Source organism: Coregonus clupeaformis, unplaced genomic scaffold (genome assembly GCF_020615455.1).
Source record: "Coregonus clupeaformis isolate EN_2021a unplaced genomic scaffold, ASM2061545v1 scaf1789, whole genome shotgun sequence".
In the NCBI taxonomy this organism is placed as follows: Eukaryota; Metazoa; Chordata; class Actinopteri; order Salmoniformes; family Salmonidae; genus Coregonus; species Coregonus clupeaformis.
The window spans coordinates 1-21,075 of NW_025535243.1; the positions used below are offsets into that span (position 1 = coordinate 1).

The 21,075-nt window shown below is 43.2% G+C and overlaps 1 protein-coding gene across 1 annotated transcript; it reads left to right on the plus strand.

The window, feature by feature from the left end:
• Positions 1-14,003: 14,003 nt before the first annotated feature.
• Positions 14,004-20,813, plus strand: LOC121569397. The gene is given in 7 exon segments (XM_045218764.1): positions 14,004-14,270; positions 14,272-14,459; positions 20,318-20,366; positions 20,479-20,585; positions 20,587-20,659; positions 20,662-20,700; positions 20,702-20,813. Coding segments are annotated over 7 exon segments (828 nt in total). The 3' UTR covers positions 20,807-20,813.
• Positions 20,814-21,075: the final 262 nt, after the last annotated feature.

Below are 21,075 nucleotides of genomic sequence, written 5' to 3' on the forward strand. Positions count from 1 at the left end.
CAGTTTACAGTGGGGGGAAAAAAAGTATTTAGTCCAGCCACCAATTGTGCAAGTTCTCCCACTTAAAAAGATGAGAGGCCTGTAATTTTCATCATAGGTACATGTCAACTATGACAGACAAAATGAGGAAAAAAATCCAGAAAATCACATTGTAGGATTTTTTATGAATTTATTTGCAAATTATGGTGGAAAATAAGTATTTGGTCAATAACAAAAAGTTTCTCAATACTTTGTTATATACCCCTTGTTGGCAATGACACAGGTCAAACGTTTTCTGTAAGTCTTCACAAGGTTTTCACACACTGTTGCTGGTATTTTGGCCCATTCCTTCATGCAGATCTCCTCTAGAGCAGTGATGTTTTGGGGCTGTCGCTGGGCAACACGGACTTTCAACTCCCTCCAAAGATTTTCTATGGGGTTGAGATCTGGAGACTGGCTAGGCCACTCCAGGACCTTGAAATGCTTCTCACGAAGCCACTCCTTCGTTGCCCGGGAGGTGTGTTTGGGATCATTGTCATGCTAAAGGGACCCAGCCACGTTTCATCTTCAATGCCCTTGCTGATGGAAGGAGGTTTTCACTCAAAATCTCACGATACATGGCCCCATTCATTCTTTCCTTTACACGGATCAGTCGTCCTGGTCCCTTTGCAGAAAAAACTGCCCCAAAGCATGAAGTTTCCACCCCCGTGCTTCACAGTAGGTATGGTGTTCTTTGGATGCAACTCAGCATTCTTTGTCCTCCAAACACGACGATGGGTTTTTACCAAAAAGTTTCATCTGACCATATGACATTCTCCCAATCCTCTTCTGGATCATCTAAATGCACTCTAGCAAACTTCAGACGGGCCTGGACATGTACTGGCTTAAGCAGGGGGACACGTCTGGCACTGCAGGATTTGAGTCCCTGGCGGCGTAATGTGTTACTGATGGTAGGCTTTGTTACTTTGGTCCCAGCTCTCTGCAGGTCATTCACTAGGTCCCCCCGTGTGGTTCTGGGGATTTTTGCTCACTGTTCTTGTGATCATTTTGACCCCACAGGGTGAGATCTTGCGTAGAGCCCCAGATCGAGGGAGAATATCAGTGGTCTTGTATGTCTTCCATTTCCCTAATAATTGCTCCCACAGTTGATTTCTTCAAACCAAGCTGCTTACCTATTGCAGATTCAGTCTTCCCAGCCTGGTGCAGGTCTACAATTTTGTTTCTGGTGTCCTTTGACAGCTCTCTTTGGTCTTGACCATAGTGGAGTTTGGAGTGTGACTGTTTGAGGTTGTGGACAGGTGTCTTTTATACTGATAACAAGTTCAAACAGGTGCCATTAATACAGGTAACGAGTGGAGGACAGAGAGCCTCTTAAAGAAGAAGTTACAGGTCTGTGAGAGCCTGAAATCTTGCTTGTTTGTAGGTGACCAAATACTTATTTTCCAACATAATTTGCAAATAAATTCATAAAAAATCCTACAATGTGATTTTCTGGATTTTTTTTCCTCAATTTGTCTGTCATAGTTGACGTGTACCTATGATGAAAATGACAGGCCTCTCTCATATTTTTAAGTGGGAGAACTTGCACAATTGGTGGCTGACTAAATACTTTTTTCCCCCACTGTATATACATGTGTATTATTATTCAACATACTGTTAACATACAGTACATACATATTTAATTCCTCGTTTGTTTCTAGTCTTTCTATTCTACTGTTACAGTTGACCATTAGAATGGAAAGAGGAAAGAAGAAGAAGAGAACAATAGATAGAGAGAGGAAGGAAGGAAAGAAAGAAGGAAGGAAGGGAAAGGAAAGGGAGAAGAGGAAATAACAGCAAAGACTAAACATGCCTCTGTTAACTTGGCTGTGTGTTAAGACACTGTTTGCCTCCTGCAGTAAATTAATTTACACTAAAAACAACAGAATAAATCCTCCTATTCTTCCTCAAAACAAAACGTCAAAAAGGTAGATTACATACCTGTGTACTCTCCAGGTTTATAAACTTAACATTGACAACCCCCTACTGTAGAACACTTCTAGTAATACAGTGGATTTCAGTAATGAAACATACATGAAACATGCATAAAACATGGTATCACTGTATCTTTGTAGAACATGTCTAGTACTGTACTTTACAGAGATGGCTCATGAAATTCAAAGTAGTCATCCATGCAGTACCTAATGTTCAGAGATACAACACAGTACAGTGATGTATGCTGAAGAAGCATTCACATCTCAGGAACATAGAAGGGCAGAAACCATCAAACTAGTTTTGGATTTCTGCTTCAGATTACTTTCTAAAATATTTAGTAGTATCCTTGCTTTCACCCACCCATTTTCTGCTTTATTTGAGATCATTTCAAAGACATGTATTTTTCATAAGGGCCTAATACTGTCACGATCGTTGACAGATGAAGCGGACCAAGGCGCAGCGTGATAAGCGTACATTCTTTATTTAGTACACACACAAACCAAAACAACAAACGAAACGATACGTGAAGTCCTAGGTTATACACAAAACCTTACGGAACAAGATCCCACAACCTAACATGCCACAAGGCTGCCTAAGTATGGTCCCCAATCAGAAACAACGAGCTACAGCTGTCTCTGATTGGGAACCACCCTACCAACATAGAAACTAAACGATCTAGAACAAAAAACCAATGAAAACTAAACATAGAAAATCCACACCCTGGCTCAAAAATTAAGAGTCCCCCAGAGCCAGGGCGTGACAGTACCCCCCCGGGCGCGGACTGCGACCGCGCCACACCAACACAACAGGGTAGGGGCCGGGTGGGCATTCCGCCTCGGAGGCGGATCCGGCTCCGGGCGTGACCACCACTCTCTCTCTACCCCCCCATTGCGCCCCTGGTCTAGTCTGGCCCCGCTGGCCGGAGCTGGACTGGACACCGGTGGAGCGGATTGCTCTGGCTCCAGAGTGGAGCAGCTGATCGGTGCCGGACCAGGCACCGGTGGAACAGGCACGGACCTTGCCGACTGACCGACGCGCACCACTGGCTTGGCGTGGGAGCAGGAACGGGCGGACCGGGCTGACGACGCGCACCACTGGCTTGGTGCGGGGAGCAGGAACGGGCCGGACCGGGCTGACGACGCGCACCACTGGCTTGGTGCGGGAGCAGGAACAGGCCGGACCGGGCTGGCGACGCGCACCACTGGCTTGGTGCGCGGGAGCAGGCCTGACGGGCCGGACCGGGCTGACGACGCGACCACTGCCTTGGTGCGGGGAGCAGGAACAGGCCGGACCGGGCTGGCGACGCGCACCACAGGCTTGGTGCGGGGAGCAGGAACAGGCCGGACCGGGCTGGCGACTGCGCACCACGGCTTAGTGCGGGGAGCAGGAACAGGCCGGACCGGGCTGGCGACGTGCACCACGGGCTTGGTGCGGGGAGCAGGAACAGGCCGGACCGGGCTGGCGACGCGCACCACAGGCTTGGTGCGGGGAGCAGGAACAGGCCGGACCGGGCTGGCGACGCGCACCACAGGCCGGACCGGACTGGTGACACACACCACTTGCTTGGTGCGAGGAGCGGGACTGGGTTTCCTCATAAACCTCCGCTCCCTCTGCTGCCTAACCAGTTCCTCTCTCGCCGTGCCTCTACACTCTCTTTCTCCCTCATGACCAATAGCCCCCGTAACCTGGTGGCCTCCTCTCCTAGTCCGCCGAGTCGCCCTGTAGCTGCCTCCAGCAGCCCCGTCGTCCACGCCGTGTGCCCCCCCAAAAATTTTTATTGGGGTTGCCTCTCGCGTGTCCGTCGTCGGCACGGTTGCCGCCGTTTCTCCTCTCCTGCCTGGGCATTTACTTTTGCCCATGGCCCTCTGCTCGCGAATATGTCCTCCCATGACCACCATTCGCCCACCTGAGCCATCGCCCTCTTCTCCTCCTGGGCACGCTGCTTTATCCTCTGGTGGTGGGATCTTCTGTCACGATCGTTGACAGATGAAGCGGACCAAGGCGCAGCGTGATAAGCGTACATTCTTTATTTAGTACACACACGAACCAAAACAACAAACGAAACGATACGTGAAGTCCTAGGTTATACACAAAACCTTACGGAACAAGATCCCACAACCTAACATGCCACAAGGCTGCCTAAGTATGGTCCCCAATCAGAGACAACGAGCTACAGCTGTCTCTGATTGGGAACCACCCTGGCCAACATAGAAACTAAACGATCTAGAACAAAAACCAATGAAAACTAAACATAGAAAATCCACACCCTGGCTCAACAGTTAAGAGTCCCCAGAGCCAGGGCGTGACAAATACTGTTTGTCCTGTTGAATATAGAGCTCTCTCCATTATCTTCAGACAGTAAAGACTGCTCATGTAATCCAAAGATCTGTGTATGCGTGTGTATGTGTGTGTTTGTGTGCGTATGATGGGTTATTACCACAATGTCGGATCTTTACTTTTCGCTAAGAATTTTCCTGCTGCATCAGGAAATTCAAATGAGCCTTGTGAGTCCCTGACAAAGAGCAGTTCTCTTTCTCTCCATGCGGGGGCAGTCGAGTCATTGGGATCACGGCTCGCTATCAAAATAATTTTCTCTCTTGCTCGTTCAAACGCTAGTCCTAGGATCTATTTCTGCAACGTTCAAATGTACAAAATGTTTTCTGAAAAGCAGCCATACACTTCAACAACTGTCGTTTTACATAGCTTAATAACAATATAGATAGATATTGACGTACAAGTGTCAAGTGTATGGTAATGTCAGAATTAAGTTCAATCGGGGCCTCCACTGCTGTTTTTTCATTGAGCTTTTCCAATATCAAACACAATATCTTAACTGCCAGTCTGGCATTGAAGAGACAGATATTTACTCCTCTCTGCACCAGAATATAATTGGTTGAAATACACCTTTACATGCTCTTGCCATTTAGCAGATGCTTTTGTTGTGCAAATATTGGTGTTGGTGGCCTTAGCAGGAATAAAACCCACAATCCTGGCATTGCAAGCGCAATGCCCTACATGACCACAGAATACCCTTATCCTATTTGGAGTCCATTTGTTGTGTCTTAGTGGATTTCAGTCATTAAACATACTTAGGATCTCTGCATCTGAGAGAGAGAGAGAGAGAGAGAGAGAGAGAGAGAGAGAGAGAGAGAAGAGAGAGAGAGAGAGAGAGAGAGAGAGAGAGAGAGAGAGAGAGAGAGAGAGAGAGAGAGAGAGAGAGAGAGAGAGAGAGAGAGAGAGAGAGAGAGAGAGAGAGAGAGAGAGAGAGAGAGAGAGAGAGAGAGAGAGAGAGAGAGAGAGAAGGGTGTAAATCTACCCCCTCTCATCCTTATATGTACCTTGGTCATGTGATATCCTGTATGATGGGAAACAAAACTTAAAACTAGAATGTCATAAGTTTGCATATTGACACGACACGCCCTTGTCATAACAATATGAAGATAAAAATACATTGAATGTATTTCAAAACTATGTAATTTAGTCTCATTGACTAAAACAGCGGTTTATTTTGACCAATGAATTGTTACAACAATAAACCGTCATCTCTTGTTATGCCATGCCAGAGAGAACATTTACAAGAAAACGAAACTACGGTAGCTCGCCTTTTCTTCTCCTGACTGCAGGACGAGGTTTAAGGGATCAAGAAAAAAGCAGTTAATCTTTCTACAACATTTAGTAGAATCCTTGCTTTCACCCACCCATTTTCTACAGTATTTGAGATCATTTCAGAAGCATGTATATTTCATAAGGACCTAATAATACTGTAGGTCCTGATGAATATAGATTTCTCTCCATTAGGCACAATGATGATTGGTGAATCACTCTATTCATTTTAACAAACAACAAAAAATAAACGTTTTGTGAGAATAATATTTGTGCGTATTGCTCACTTTGAACAATGAAAGATGTTACACTGCAGAAAAACCAGAATATATTTTTTCTCTCCATAGGTTGTGTTCATTTTTTTGGCATGATTTTTATTTTATTTTAAACAATACAAAACATACTCATACAAAAGACAACATACAGATCCACACAAACATCAATGACATCATGTCACGCCCTGGCTCTGGGACTCTGTTATGTTGAGCCAGGGTGTGTGGTTTCTATGTGTTTTGTGTGCTAGGGTGATTATCTAGTTCATTTGTTTCTATGTTGGCCGGTGTGGTTCTCAATCAGAGGCAATGTGTATCAGCTGTTGCTTGTTGTCTCTGATTGGGAACCATACTTAGGCAGCCTGTTTTCCACAGTGTGTTGTGGGATCTTGTTCCGTGTTTGGTTAGTGTCTATTGCCAAGGACGTCACGTATCGTTTTGTTGTTTTGTTCGTGTGATCATTCTCTAATAAATAAGTATGTTCGCATTCCACGCTGCGCCTTGGTCCTCTGTGTTCGACGATCGTGACAGAAGATCCCACCATAACTGGACCAAGCAGCGTGTCCAGGAGCCAACGCCAGAGAGGGCTCTAAAGGATATCAACCTCGACTGGGTCAAGCCGCGGGGAGGAGGAGAGAGGCTGGACTTGGGAGCAGAGGAGCGAGAGTCTGGCGAGAGCCATGGAGGCCCTGGCCCACGGGGAGGAGAGACGCCCAGAAATTTTTTTAGGGGGCTCACGCCGTGGACGACGGGGCAGCAGGAGGCCGGGATAGAGTGGTTCAGCGGGTTGGCAAAGGAGGCCGCCAGGTTACGGGAGTCACTGGTCACCAGGGGGAAGGAGAATGTAGAGGCACGGCGAGAGGTACTGGGGTGTGTTGCCAGTCCGGCCCGTTCCTGATCCCCGCGTAGGGCCAGTGGTGTGTGTCCCCAGTACGGTCCGGCTTGTTCCTGTCCCTCGCACCGAGCCTGTGGTGCGCTTCGTCAGCCCGGTTCGGCCCGTCCCTGCTCCCCGCACCAAGCCAATGGTGCGCGTCGTCAGCCCGGTCCGGCCTGTTCCTGCTCCCCCGCACCAAGCCAGTGGTGCGCTCGGTCAGCCCGGTTCGGCCCGTCCTGCTCCCCGCACCAAGCCTGTGGTGCGGCGTCGTCAGTCCGGCACAGCCCGTGCCTGTTCCACCGGTGCCTGGTCCGGCACCGGTCAGCTGCTCCACTCCGGAGCTAGAGCAATCCGCTCCACCAGTGTTCAGTCCAGCTCCGGCCAGCAGGGCCAGACCGGACCAGGGGCGCTTTGGGGGGTTTGTTGGAGGGTGGGGTCAAGCCCGAGCCGGGTGGGGGTCATGCCCACCCGGCCCTCCCCCTGTTCGGGTTTATGTTGTGGCACGGTGCAGATCCGCGCCTTTGGGGGCGGGGGTGCTGTCACGCCCTGGCTCTGGGACTCTGTTATGTTGAGCCAGGGTGTGTGGTTTCTATGTGTTTTGTGTGCTAGGGTGATTATCTAGTTCATTTGTTTCTATGTTGGCCGGTGTGGTTCTCAATCAGAGGCAAAGTGTATCAGCTGTTGCTTGTTGTCTCTGATTGGGAACCATACTTAGGCAGCCTGTTTTCCACAGTGTGTTGTGGGATCTTGTTCCGTGTTTGGTTAGTGTCTATTGCCAAGGATGTCACGTATCGTTTTGTTCGTGTGATCATTCTCTAATAAATAAGTATGTTCGCATTCCACGCTGCGCCTTGGTCCTCTGTGTTCGACGATCGTGACACATCACACCTGCTCAGACCCACCTGTTCTCTCCCCTATCTCCAGTGCCTGCACTACCCTCCGCCACATGTCCTAAAATTGCACCATTTTGTTCCTCTCCATCGCCAACGCTCTTTGAATATTTAAATAATAAAGCATATGATATGTCCATTGTCTTAACGATGGAGGATTGGTTGATTTCCAGCTTATAAGTATACGTTTGTTTCAAGATAATTGACGAGAAGAGTATCGGCCAACCCATCGGGTATCTCACTGCACCATTATATGACATGTCTTGAAATATGCAGACAGATGGATTAAAAGTAAATTTACATTGTAGTACTTCTGACAGACAACTTTCTAACTCCACCCATAGTTTTTGGACTTTATAATATTCCCAGAAGGCAGGGATTATTGACTAATTATTAGTTTTACTCTTAAGACATGACTATGTCTTAAATAGGATTCCCTCAAGATTTCTCTGATGTCCAAAAGATTTCAAATCGAAATTTTGTGATATGAAACTTTTAAGTTCTATGTATACTGAACAAAAATATAAATGCAACATGCAACAATTTCAAAGATTTTACTGAGTTACAGTTCATTTAAGGAAATCAGTCAATTGTAATAAATTCATTAGGCCCTAATCTATGCATTTCATATGACTGAGCAGGGGTGCAGCCATGGGTGGGCGTTGGAGGGCATAGGCCCACCCACTTGGCAGCCAGGCCAACCCACTGGGGAACCAAGCTTTTTGTGCATATGGAACATTTCTGGGATTTTTTTTATTTCAGCTCATGAAACATGGGACCAACACTATACATGTTGTGTTTATATTTTTGTTCAGTGTATTTGAAAATATCTACATTGGTCAGTCCAAAATTGCTTTTTAATTCTGTCATGTTTAATTTTCTTCCATATCGTTATAGTGTTTTTAACTATGAAGTAGTAATGTTCTTAGCTTTATCCTTTGAAAATAAAATCTTCAATAATGACCAATTGTTCCTCAGAGCATTTAACAATTTGTCTCAAGTAAAATCCTTGGGTGGCGAGTTGATACAATTCCAGGCCTGGGAGGTGAAAGCAACCCTCAGACTTAGGGATATGTAAAACTTTCCTTTTTATTTTCCCATATAAAGTATTTTATGACCGAGTATACTTTTATAAAGAATGCCGTCGGTGTGGTAATTGATATTACAGATAATAAATTAAATAATTCAGTATTGCTCTCTGTCTCTGCCAGTCCCAGTCTATTTCAGGCTGTGGTCAGACCATTGCTCAGGAGGAAATTAATGTGAGGATCTGTCTCTATCTCTGTGTCTGTGTGCTCCCCTGAGTGGCCCTGATTCTGAAGCTTTTCCAATATGAAACACTATACCTTAACTGGCAGTAAAGAGACAGAGCTGTGCTCCTCTCAAAGCTGCACCAGAATGGGGTTATATACCTAATATATGCCATTTGGCAGATGTTTTTAAACATATATTGGTAGCCCCAGCGGAATCAAACCCACAATCCTGACATTTCAAGCTCCATGCCTTACTAACTGAGCCACACAGGACCACGGGATACATTATTATACTATGTGCATTTCAGTCATGAAACATACACTGAGTGTAACAACACATTATGAACACCTGCTTTTTTCATGACAGACTAACCAGGTGAAAGCTATGATCCCTTATTGATGTCACTTGTTAAATCCACTCCAATCAGTGTAGGTGAAGGGAGGAGACATGTTAAAGAAGGATTTGTAAGCCTTGAGACAATTAATGTTTTGTACACTCAGTGTACATGCAACTTACATGAAACATACATAGGATCTCTGTATTTGATTTATAGTAACTTATCATAAAATAACTGAGCCTTCTTTATGTAATGTCTACTCTGTTCTGCTCCACATGCAGGCTTACATATAACGGAAAGACAGAGAGCAAGAGAGAGAGAGAGAGAGAGAGAGAGAGAGAGAGAAGAGGAGGAGGGTGCAAACTGTTTAGTTTCCCCTCTCATCCTTATATGAACTTTGATCATGTGATATATTGTATGATGGGAAATGAAACTTAAAAGTAGACCCTCCGTTGTTTGCATATTGAAAGTACGACACACCCCTTGTCACAACTTGCTCCACAACTGGTATAAAGTAATCTGTTGAATCACTCTTACTTAATCTGTACCCTGAGATCAACATCAGCTAGACATCCAGATCGGTCATTAGGTAAGTACTTTATCCATCTAATCGTGATCAAACTTGATACATTTTACATTTTGGTTCCAATATTCCAACATTGCTTTTTAGGTTATTTTTGGAATCTGTTGATGAGCAGTTGTTTAGGATGTCCTTTGCTTTGACTATGTTAAGTCTCTTAAATCCTCTCTTTAAAATCTCCATATGATCAAAGAGTAGGTCACCAACAAAAAACAAAAAAATTGACCAAATGCATACCATGACATTTTCATATAAACATTTAGCACCTTACGGTTTTTGTCTGTAATGTTGTGAAAATATTGGTGATTTGCTACTGTCACCTATGAACGTTAAGCTACATACAGTAGGGAAAAAAGTATTTAGTCAGCCACCAATTGTGCAAGTTCTCCCACTTAAAAAGATGAGAGAGGCCTGTAATTTTCATCATAGGTACACGTCAACTATGACAGACAAAAAAATCCAGAAAATCACATTGTAGGATTTTTTATGAATTTATTTGCAAATTATGGTGGAAAATAAGTATTTGGTCACCTACAAACAAGCAAGATTTCTGGCTCTCACAGACCTGTAACTTCTTCTTTAAGAGGCTCCTCTGTCCTCCACTCGTTACCTGTATTAATGGCACCTGTTTGAACTTGTTATCAGTATAAAAGACACCTGTCCACAACCTCAAACAGTCACACTCCAAACTCCACTATGGCCAAGACCAAAGAGCTGTCAAAGGACACCAGAAACAAAATTGTAGACCTGCACCAGGCTGGGAAGACTGAATCAGCAATAGGTAAGCAGCTTGGTTTTGAAGAAATCAACTGTGGGAGCAACTATTAGGAAATGGAAGACATACAAGACCACTGATAATCTCCCTCGATCTGGGGGCTCCACACAAGATCTCACCCCGTGGGGTCAAAATGATCACAAGAACGGTGAGCAAAAATTCCAGAACCACACAGGGGGGACCTAGTGAATGACCTGCAGAGAGCTGGGACCAAAGTAACAAAGCCTACCATCAGTAACACACTACGCCGCCAGGGACTCAAATCCTGCAGTGCCAGACGTGTCCCCTGCTTAAGCCAGTACATGTCCAGGCCCGTCTGATGTTTGCTAGAGTGCATTTGGATGATCCAGAAGAGGATTGGGAGAATGTCATATGGTCAGATGAAACCAAAATATAACTTTCTGGTAAAAACTCAACTCGTCGTGTTTGGAGGACAAAGAATGCTGAGTTGCATCCAAAGAACACCATACCTACTGTGAAGCATGGGGGTGGAAACATCATGCTTTGGGGCTGTTTTTCTGCAAAGGGACCAGGACGACTGATCCGTGTAAAGGAAAGAATGAATGGGGCCATGTATCGTGAGATTTTGAGTGAAAACCTCCTTCCATCAGCAAGGGCATTGAAGATGAAACGTGGCTGGGTCTTTCAGCATGACAATGATCCCAAACACACCGCCCGGGCAACGAAGGAGTGGCTTCGAAGAAGCATTTCAAGGTCCTGGAGTGGCCTAGCCAGTCTCCAGATCTCAACCCCATAGAAAATCTTTGGAGGGAGTTGAAAGTCTGTGTTGCCCAGCGACAGCCCCAAAACATCACTGCTCTAGAGGAGATCTGCATGGAGGAATGGGCCAAAATACCAGCAACCGTGTGTAATTTGCAAATAAATTCATAAAAAATCCTACAATGTGATTTTCTGGATTTTTTTCTTCACATTTTGTCTGTCATAGTTGACATGTACCTATGATGAAAATTACAGGCCTCCAGTGGCGGCTCCTGAAAAAATTCTCAGGAGGGGCAATTTTTCTGATGATTTAGGTGACCTACACACATTTTTAAAAAGATATGTCCAGCAACAACATGAAGACAGGGGGCAGCATATAAGTCAATACCAGAATCATTTATTGACTGATCTCAGGGAGTGCTCCTAATCTCAGCTTGTTACCTGTATAAAAGACACCTGTCCACAGAAGCAATCAATCAATCAGATTCCAAACTCTCCACCATGGCCAAGACCAAAGAGCTCTCCAAGGATGTCAGGGACAAGATTGGAGACCTACACAAGGCTGGAATAATAATAATAATAATAATAAGCCATTTAGCAGACGCTTTTATCCAAAGCGACTTACAGTCATGCTTGTGCATACATTTTTGTGTATGGGTGGTCCCGGGGATCGAACCCACTACCTTGGCGTTACAAGCGCCGTGCTCTACCAGCTGAGCTACAGAAAGTGGATACTCATGGATGCGCGCAATGTAAAATGTAAACACAATTGGAGACACCACGTCATTTTTGGAGACATGTTATTGACAGTAAACTATTGTAGATGCGACTGCTAACTAAATAAAACATTTTAGCTGGCTAGCTAATCATCTTAGCTAAATGTGGGGCAAACAATTCAGTTATTTACCGTTAATTTGAGGGATTGGGGTGAAAGAAATCGAGTTACATAGTGATACTTTCTGATATACTGTATTGACAATATCGCAATATAACCATATCCACCCTGTCCAAAGTCTCTACTTGGTCTCAGTTCTCCAGTAAACTTGTGATTATCAACATTAACCTCATCGTTGTGGCGGCGGACAGCTAGCCTGTATCCTCATCCAGTTGAGTGGCAATGTTATTTTTTCGTTATACCATTTTTTGGAAAATCCTCGGGTGTAGGACTTCCCCCCTTTAGTAGAAACCTGTTGAATTATTAAATTTGGTCTGGGAGGTCCCTAATTGTTTCGTTGCCAATTTATCTTCATTTGTTCGCGACAAAAAGGAAATTCTTTCAAAGACACAATCGAGTTGCACTGAAGCCTAGCCATGTTGATAGTAGTAGGAATTGATTGACGCTGCTACCCTCTCTTTTCTTAGTTACGTTCATGTGACGAAAGCGGCGTAAGTGCAAGCCCACAGACACCCATTGAGATTGTATTGAAGGCTCTGAAATTTGAAAAAATAGATTTTACATGGGAGTCTATGACAGAAGTTCTGGGCGATTTTCAATCTGACTGAAATCGCCCCAAAAAGGGGGTGGAGCCATTTGAAGCACGACTTTAGCCTGATTCGACATTTAGTGGCAGTGTGGCACTGTGGCAGATCAGACGTATAGATTACAACACTGATAACTACTGTTGCCGTGATATAATTGATTAGAAAAAAAATCCCTTCCTTTTCCCGTTTGGCAGTGCGTCGCCCATATCGCCCTATTGAACAGGCCGTCCCTGCAGGCCTCTCTCATCTTTTTTAGTGGGAGAACTTGCACAATTGGTGGCTGACTAAATACTTATTTTCCCCACTGTAGGTATGCTTTCAAAACAAGCTAAGTACTCTTTACTTGATTTAATTTTGTTCTGCTACTCACAAACAGTCAAACTGCAGTTGCCCCCTTTTCCTGTGCCTGACCCTGAGATAACACATGCTAGCAATCCAAAGTACCGTAATTTTCGGACTATAAGCCGCACCTTTTTTCCCATTTTTCGACCCTGCGGCTTATATAACGGTGCGGCTAATCTATGGATTTTTACAGCTAACGGCCACTAGAAGACCTCCTAAATCTATGGATTTTACAGGTTACAGTCCACCAACTTTAACTCTATGGGCTCTATGACGGTCCGCGCCCCCCACCTTTAACGGTGGGCTCCAGCAGGAAAAGCTGGAGGCCGGAAAAGAGTGAGACAGGTAGGCGCAAAAGTAAAAAGTGGAACCGAGAGGGGTACGAGAGACAGAACGAGAGAGCAAGACAGACAGACATTACGAGAGCGAGACAGTTTGTCTCTTTTCCGACAATCCCCTCTGTGCACGAACCCTTACATATGGTAATTAAACATTAAAACACCTGCGGCTTATAGTCCAGTGCGGGCTTATATATGTACGCATCATTCAATATCATTCAATTTAGCTGCTGCGGCTTATACTCCGGTGCGCCTTATAGTGCGGAAAATACGGTAATATACTACTGCCGGTATTCATTTCAAACTCACCACCCAGGCTGTAGTTTGCTCGTGCATGCAGGTAGAACGGCGAGAGAGGTGACTTTTTTCAAGATTCATGAGGTTATGAGAACATCTAGTTTGATGGGCAATTGGATACATTTAAAAGTTACAAGAGAGAAAAGAGACTAAAAACACAATAAAGAGTCATCAGTAAATGTGCATGTGCCTGACTGGCCATATCACTGGGGTGTTGTGCCTCTCTCACATAGCTGACAGTCCTCTCTTCTTTACAGCAGCATTTACACAACCATGTGGGCAGAAGATGACTTCACTCTTCCCTCTGGGGGTAGTGCGACTGGGCCTATCTGAGCCACAAGATGGTAACACCTACATCATGTACCACGGCACCTCTATGCAGGCCGCAAATCAAATCCTGTTGTCTGGTTTTCGTCAGTCTTCTGGTGGTATGTTGGGGTGTGGAGTGTACCTCAGCCGAGACCTGGAGAAGGCAAGCAGGTACCCCCTGGATCTTCCTGAACATCAGAGGGTTGTCATTCGAGTCAAAGTCAATGTGGGCAAGGTGAAAAAGAATTGACTATCAGTATCATCCTCTGCAGACAACCTGGCATGAGAATGGTTACGACACCGCCTGGGTTCCTCCTATGTGTGGTATGGTGAAGAGTGGTCTAGAAGAGGACTGTGTCTGGGACCCAAAGCGCATCACTGTCTTAGGTACCATCCAACCAAAAATGCAACAGCACCAGTGTCATTCACGCTGGTGATGAAGGGATGGATAAGGTGTAACAATACGAAGATAAAAATACATTGAATGTATTTCAACAGTATGTAATGTAGTCTCATTGACTAAAATAACAGTTGATTTTGACCAATAAATTGTTACAACAATAAACCGTCATCTCTTGTTATGTCATCGATCATCATTCCATTGTCATGACTCTTCCTATGCCATGCCAGAGAGAACATTTACAAGAAAACAAAACTACGGTAGCTCGCCTTTTCTTCTCATGAATGCAGGACGAGGTCTAAGGGATCAAGAAAAAAGCAAATAATCGATATATTAATATACTGTAGGTACAATGATTATGGGTGAATGAATTTATTCATTTCAACAAACTAAATAAACCAAACAATTTATATTTTGTGAAAATAATATTTGTACTTATTGCTCACTTTGAGCAATGAAATACGTTAAATAGCAGAAAAGCCAGAATAAATGTTTTCTCTCCATAGGAAAACAAGTAGTGTGTGTTTGTCATATGTCTTGTTAGTGAGAGTTTACTGCAGGGTAACCGTGCACTTCAAAACAGGCTAGAAAAAGCATGACCATTACTGCACCACAATCCCATCCTTTATAATTACATTTAGTAGCTTTATCTCCCAGGAAATAAAGGCGTCATCATACAGTTTACATACATGTGTATTATTATTCAACATACTGTTAACATACAGTACATACATATTTAATTCCTCGTTTGTTTCTAGTCTTTCTATTCTACTGTTACAGTTGACCATTACAATGGAAAGAGGAAAGAAGAAGAAGAGAACAATAGATAGAGAGAGGAAGGAAGGAAAGAAAGAAGGAAGGAAGGGAAAGGAAAGGGAGAAGAGGAAATAACAGCAAAGACTAAACATGCCTCTGTTAACTTGGCTGTGTGTTAAGACACTGTTTGCCTCCTGCAGTAAATTAATTTACACTAAAAACAACAGAATAAATCCTCCTATTCTTCCTCAAAACAAAATGTCAAAAGGTAGATTACATACCTGTGTACTCCAGGTTTATAAACTTAACTTTGCCATCCCCCTACTGTAGAACACTTCTAGTAATCCAGTGGATTTCAGTCATGAAACATACATGAAACGTTCATAAAACATGGTATCACTGTATCTTTGTAGAACACGTCTAGTACTGTACTTTACACAGATGGCTCATGAAATTCAAAGTAGTCATCCATACAGTAGCTAATGTTCAGAGATACAACACAGTACATTGATGTATGCAGGAGCAGCACTCACTTCTCAGGAACATAGAAGGGCTGAATCTATCTAACTAGTTTTAGATTACTGCTTCAGATTACTTTGTAGAACATTTTGTAGGATTCTTGCTTTCATCTTCTGCTGTATTTGAGATCATTTCAAAGACATGTATTTTTCATAAGGGCCTAAAACGGTTTGTCCTGTTGAATATAGATCTCTCTCCATTATCTTCTGACAGTAAAGTCTACTAACAGAACTGCTCATGTAATCCAAAAATTCTGTGTGTGGCGTGTTTGTGTGTATGCTGGGTTATTACTACAGATGTCGGATCTTAACTTGATCACTCTTTTGTGCCGAGAATTATTTTCCTGCTCCATTAGGAAATTCAAATGAGCCTCGTGAGTCCCTGAAAAATAGCAGTTCTCTTTCTCTCCATGCGGGGGGCAGTCGAGTTATTGGGATCACGGCTCGCTATCAAATTTATTCTCTCTCTTGTTGGCTCAAACACTGGGCCTAGGTCCTATTGTGACTAGGTTCAGGAAAGTAGGCTTTGTCGTGGGTCACTACTTCACAGGAGAGCCATTTGAACGTAAACTTTTGTTTTTTAAATCAAAATGTGTTTTTTGGGCAGAAAATAACAAACTTGTATGCCATCTGTAAATACAAATACAATTGTTAAAATACAAGCCTAGTTGGTTTAGCCACAGGAAAAGGCAGCAACCTTCGAACTCATCATCTCATGATGGCTGAGATGATGAGTTCGGATTGGTCTGCCATATAACACGCTTCTGTCATTTGAGCTGGTCAGTATGTGTAGGTAATCTGCTCTAACACTGTTTTAAAAAAAAAGTGTATCTTGTAGTAAAACTGCATAAGTGTTGCGCCCACTTTCTGGAGGACCACATTTTGAAATCAGTGTGGAATTATGATAGCTAAGGAGATGAGAGAAAACACCTGTCTCTGGATTACATCTTCAAACTAAGGGCAACCATGGCATCTGTGAGGAAGATATTACACGTTTCTATTTTTGACAGAAAGTGGTTTCATTTCAGTTAAAGTGTACTGTTAGCTAGCTAGCTTACATTAGCTGGCCTGGTCGCTAGCTAACGTTACATGTATGATCTTATTATTCGTATCTCAGAGCCATTTGTTTAGCTAGTTATAGCTTAATGTTAGCTAACTAACATTGAACCTGGTTGGTTAGCTACCTGCAGATTCATGGTGTGGGTAGTAACGTCATGAGTTGTGATTATGGTTCATTGTTTACCTAGCTTGCTAGCTAGCTACATGTCTTAACAAAAGACTCCACTATGCAAGTAACCATTCGGTCCGTTTGTAAATTCAGTCTGAGTATGCAGAGCGCAGAACAACTGATGAATTTACGAATGCTCAACACCATGAATATGGCCGTGTCAGCAAACGCCGCAAAAAAGCGTAACTAAATAGTTGCCAGCAGCACGAGATACAGTCACCAATGCTCTGGATAACATGAAAACAGTCTAACCAGCTCTGCTAGGCGAGTAAAAAGGTCAGTGGGGTGTTCTCTCATTTGTGTCTGGAAGTAGCTAGCCAGTTTAGCCAATGTTTAAGAGTTAGCTTGGGTGTTGGAGTGCAGTTGTGATTTCAGAACGCTTTGATCAACCCTACTCATTGGCCAGAGTGTTCAGTGTAATGCGCTCTGAACGCTCCGAGAGCTGGATGAGGCTAAAGCTTAAGAGGGGTGAACAGATGCTGAATAGGTGTAGACAAACAAGAGCTCCAGTAGGTACCAAAATATTCAAAGGCCATTTTTCAAAAATGAGATTACAAGTTTATCAACTTTCAAAGCAGAATTACTTTCCCATTGTTCCTCAAATGCAGGTATTATATACCATTTTGTAGCTCGTGTCTCTTCTTTTATCCAATGTAAAAAACACAATTTCAAATTTTGCTACATAAGACCGGATCAAATGTACAAAAATGTATCTGAAAAAGCAGCCAGACACATCGAACAACTGCCGTTATCATAGCCTAATAACAATATAGATATTGGTCTCCACTAGGCTGCGACGACAAGTGTCAATGTGTATGGTAATATCAGAATAAAGTTCAATCGCTGGCCTCAATTCTGCTCTTTTTCTCGGTTCCTGAAACTTTTCCAATATCAAACACTATATCTCAACTGCCTGTCTGGCATTGAAGAGACAGAGCTTTGCTCCTCTCTGCACCAGAATACAATGTGTTGCGATACACCTTCACAGGCTCTTGCCATTTAGCAGATGCTTTATTCTGTGCAAGATATTGGTATTGGTGGCTCAGCGGGAATAAAACCTACAATCCTGGTGTTGCAAGCGCAATGCCCTACATGATACAGAATACCCTTATCAATTTGTTGTGTCTTAGTTGATTCAGTCATGAAACATACATAGGATCTCTGCATCTGAGAGAGAGAGAGAGAGAGAGAGAGAGAGAGAGAGAGAGAGAAGAGAGAGAGAGAGAGAAGAGAGAGAGAGAGAGAGAGAGAGAGAGAGAGAGAGAGAGAGAGAGAGCAGAGAGAGAGAGAGAGAGAGAGAGAGAGAGAGAGAGAGAGAGAGAGAGAGAGAGAGAGAGAGAGAGAGAGAGAGAGAGAGAGAGAGAGAGAGAGAGAGAGAGAGAGAGAAGGGTGTAAACTGTTAGTAAATCTGCCCTCTCATCCTTATAGTGTACCTTGGTCATGTGATATCCTGTATGATGGGAAACAAAACCAAAACTAGAATCTCATTAGGTTGCATATTGACATGACACGCCCTTGTCATAACAATATGAAGATAAAAAGACATTGAATGTATTTCAAAACTATTTAATTTAGTCTCATTGACTAAAACAGCAGTTTATTTTGACCAATGAATTGTTACAACAATAAACCGTCATCTCTTGTTATGTCATCGATCATCATTCCATTGTCATGACTCTTCCTATGCCATGCCAGGAGAGAACATTTACAAGAAAACGGAAACTACGGTAGCTCGCCTTTTCTTCTCCTGACTGCAGGGCGAGGTTTAAAGGGATCAAGAAAAAGCAAAGTTAATCTTTCTACAACATTTAGTAGTATCCTTGCTTTCACCCACCCATTTTCTACAGTATTTGGAGATCATTTCAGAAGTCTGTATTTTTCATAAGGACCTAATAATACTGTAGGTCCTGATGAATATAGATCTCTCTCCATTAGGCACAATGATGATTGGTGAATCACTCTAATCATTTTAACAAACAACAAAAAATAAACATTTTTGTGAGAATAATATTTGTGCGTATTGTTCACTTTGAACAATGAAAGATGTTACACTGCAGAAAAACCAGAATAGATTTTTTTCTCTCCATAGGTTGTGTTAATGTTTTTGGCATGATTTTTATTTTATTTTAAACAATACAAAACAACTCATACAAAAGACAACATACAGATCCACACAAACATCAATGACATCACAGTGTAAACTGTTAGTAAATCTGCTCTTCTCATGATGGGAAACGAAACTTCATTTGTTTCCGCATATTGAAAGTATGATACGTCTATGTCATAACTTCCTCTAGAACTGGTATAAAGTAATCCGTTGAATCACTCTTACCTTACCTGTACCCTGAGATCAACATAAGATAGACATCCAGATCTGTCATTAGGTAAGTCCTTTATCCAACTAATCTTGATCAAATTTGATACGTTTTACATTTTGGTTTTAACATTCCAACATTGCATTTGGTTATTTTGGAATCTTTGATGAGCAGTTTGTTTAGGATGTCCTTTGCCTTTACTATTTTAAGTCTCTTAAATCCTCTCTGTAAAATGTGCATATGATCAAAGAGAGGTCACCAACAAAAAAGCTAAACAATTGACCGAATGCATACCATTACATTTTCATATAAACATTTAGCACCTACGGTTTTTGTTTATAATGTTGTGAAAATAATGGAGATTTGTTACTGTCATCCATAGAAGTTAAGCTACTTCCCAACATGTCCCTTAGACAGCATAATAATGTAGACTAGCATCAGGTCGTACTCATGGACCTTTGATGGGGCAGGGGCTTATAGAAAAAAATCACATCTCACTCATCACACACATTGTTGACTTAAGCAAGCTAGAACCACAGATGAAAGGGAGTTACTAAAAGTATCATTGCTAGAACCACTACTTTGTGGGCTATATCACGGATCATTCCAAATGTAGATGAATCAGCTAGATAGCTTTCAAAACAAGCTAACTAGTCTTTACTTGATTTGAAATTGTTCTGCTACTGACAAACAGTCATAGAGCTGCAGCTGCCCCTTCCCTGTCCCTGAGATTGACACATGCTAGCAACCCAAAGTAACCTACTACTGGCGGTATTCATTTAAAACTCACCACCCAACTCTGTAGTTAACTCGTGCATGCAGATAAAAGGGCGGGGGAGGGGACTTTTTTCAAGATTCATGAGTTTATGAGAAATTTGTTACATTTAAAGTTACAAGAGAGAAAATAAATTAGTTTTAAAAACACCACCAATCAAAAGGGCACTTTCTTAATAGTAGGGACAAAGGGGCAGGTCCTCCAGCACCCCTAGGCCTCTCTGGTGCATGTGCCTGACTGGCCAATCACTGGGGTGTTGTGCCTCTCACATAGCTGACATGGTCCTCTCTTCTTTACAGCATTTACACAACCATGTGGGCAGAAGATGACTTCACTCTTCCCTTTGGGGTATTGTGCGACTGGGCCTAACTGACCACAAGATGGTAACACCTACATCATGCTACCACAGCACCTCTAAGCAGGCGGCAGATAAAATTAAGGCCTCTGGGTTTTCGGTCAGTCTTCTTCTGGTATGTTGGGGCGTGGAGTGTACCTCAGCCGAGACCTGGAGAAGGCAAGCAGGTACCCCCTGGATCTTCCTGAACATGAGAGGGTTGTCATCCGAGTCAGTCAATGTGGGCAAGGTGAAAAGAATTGACGGTCAGAATCATCCTTTCCGGACAACCTGGCATGAGAATGGTTCTACGACACCGCCTGGGTTCCTCCTGACTGTGGTATGGTCGAAGAGTGGTCTAGAAGAGGACTGTGTCTGGGACCCAAAGCGCATCACTGTCTTAAGTACCATCCAACCAAAAATGCATAAGCATCCACATCAGGCATGCAGATGATGGACAGATGGATAAGTGTGTAACAATATGAAAAGAAAATACATTGAATGTATTTAAAAACAATGTAATTTAGTCTCATTGACTAAAACAGCAGTTGATTTTGGCCAATAAATTGTTACAACAGTAAACCGTCATCTCTTGTTATGTCATCGATCATCATTCCATTGTCATGACTCTTCCTATGCCAATGCAGAGAGAACATTTACAAGAAAACAAAACTACGGTAGTCGCCTTTTCTTCTCCTGACTGCAGGGCGCAGGTTTAAGGGA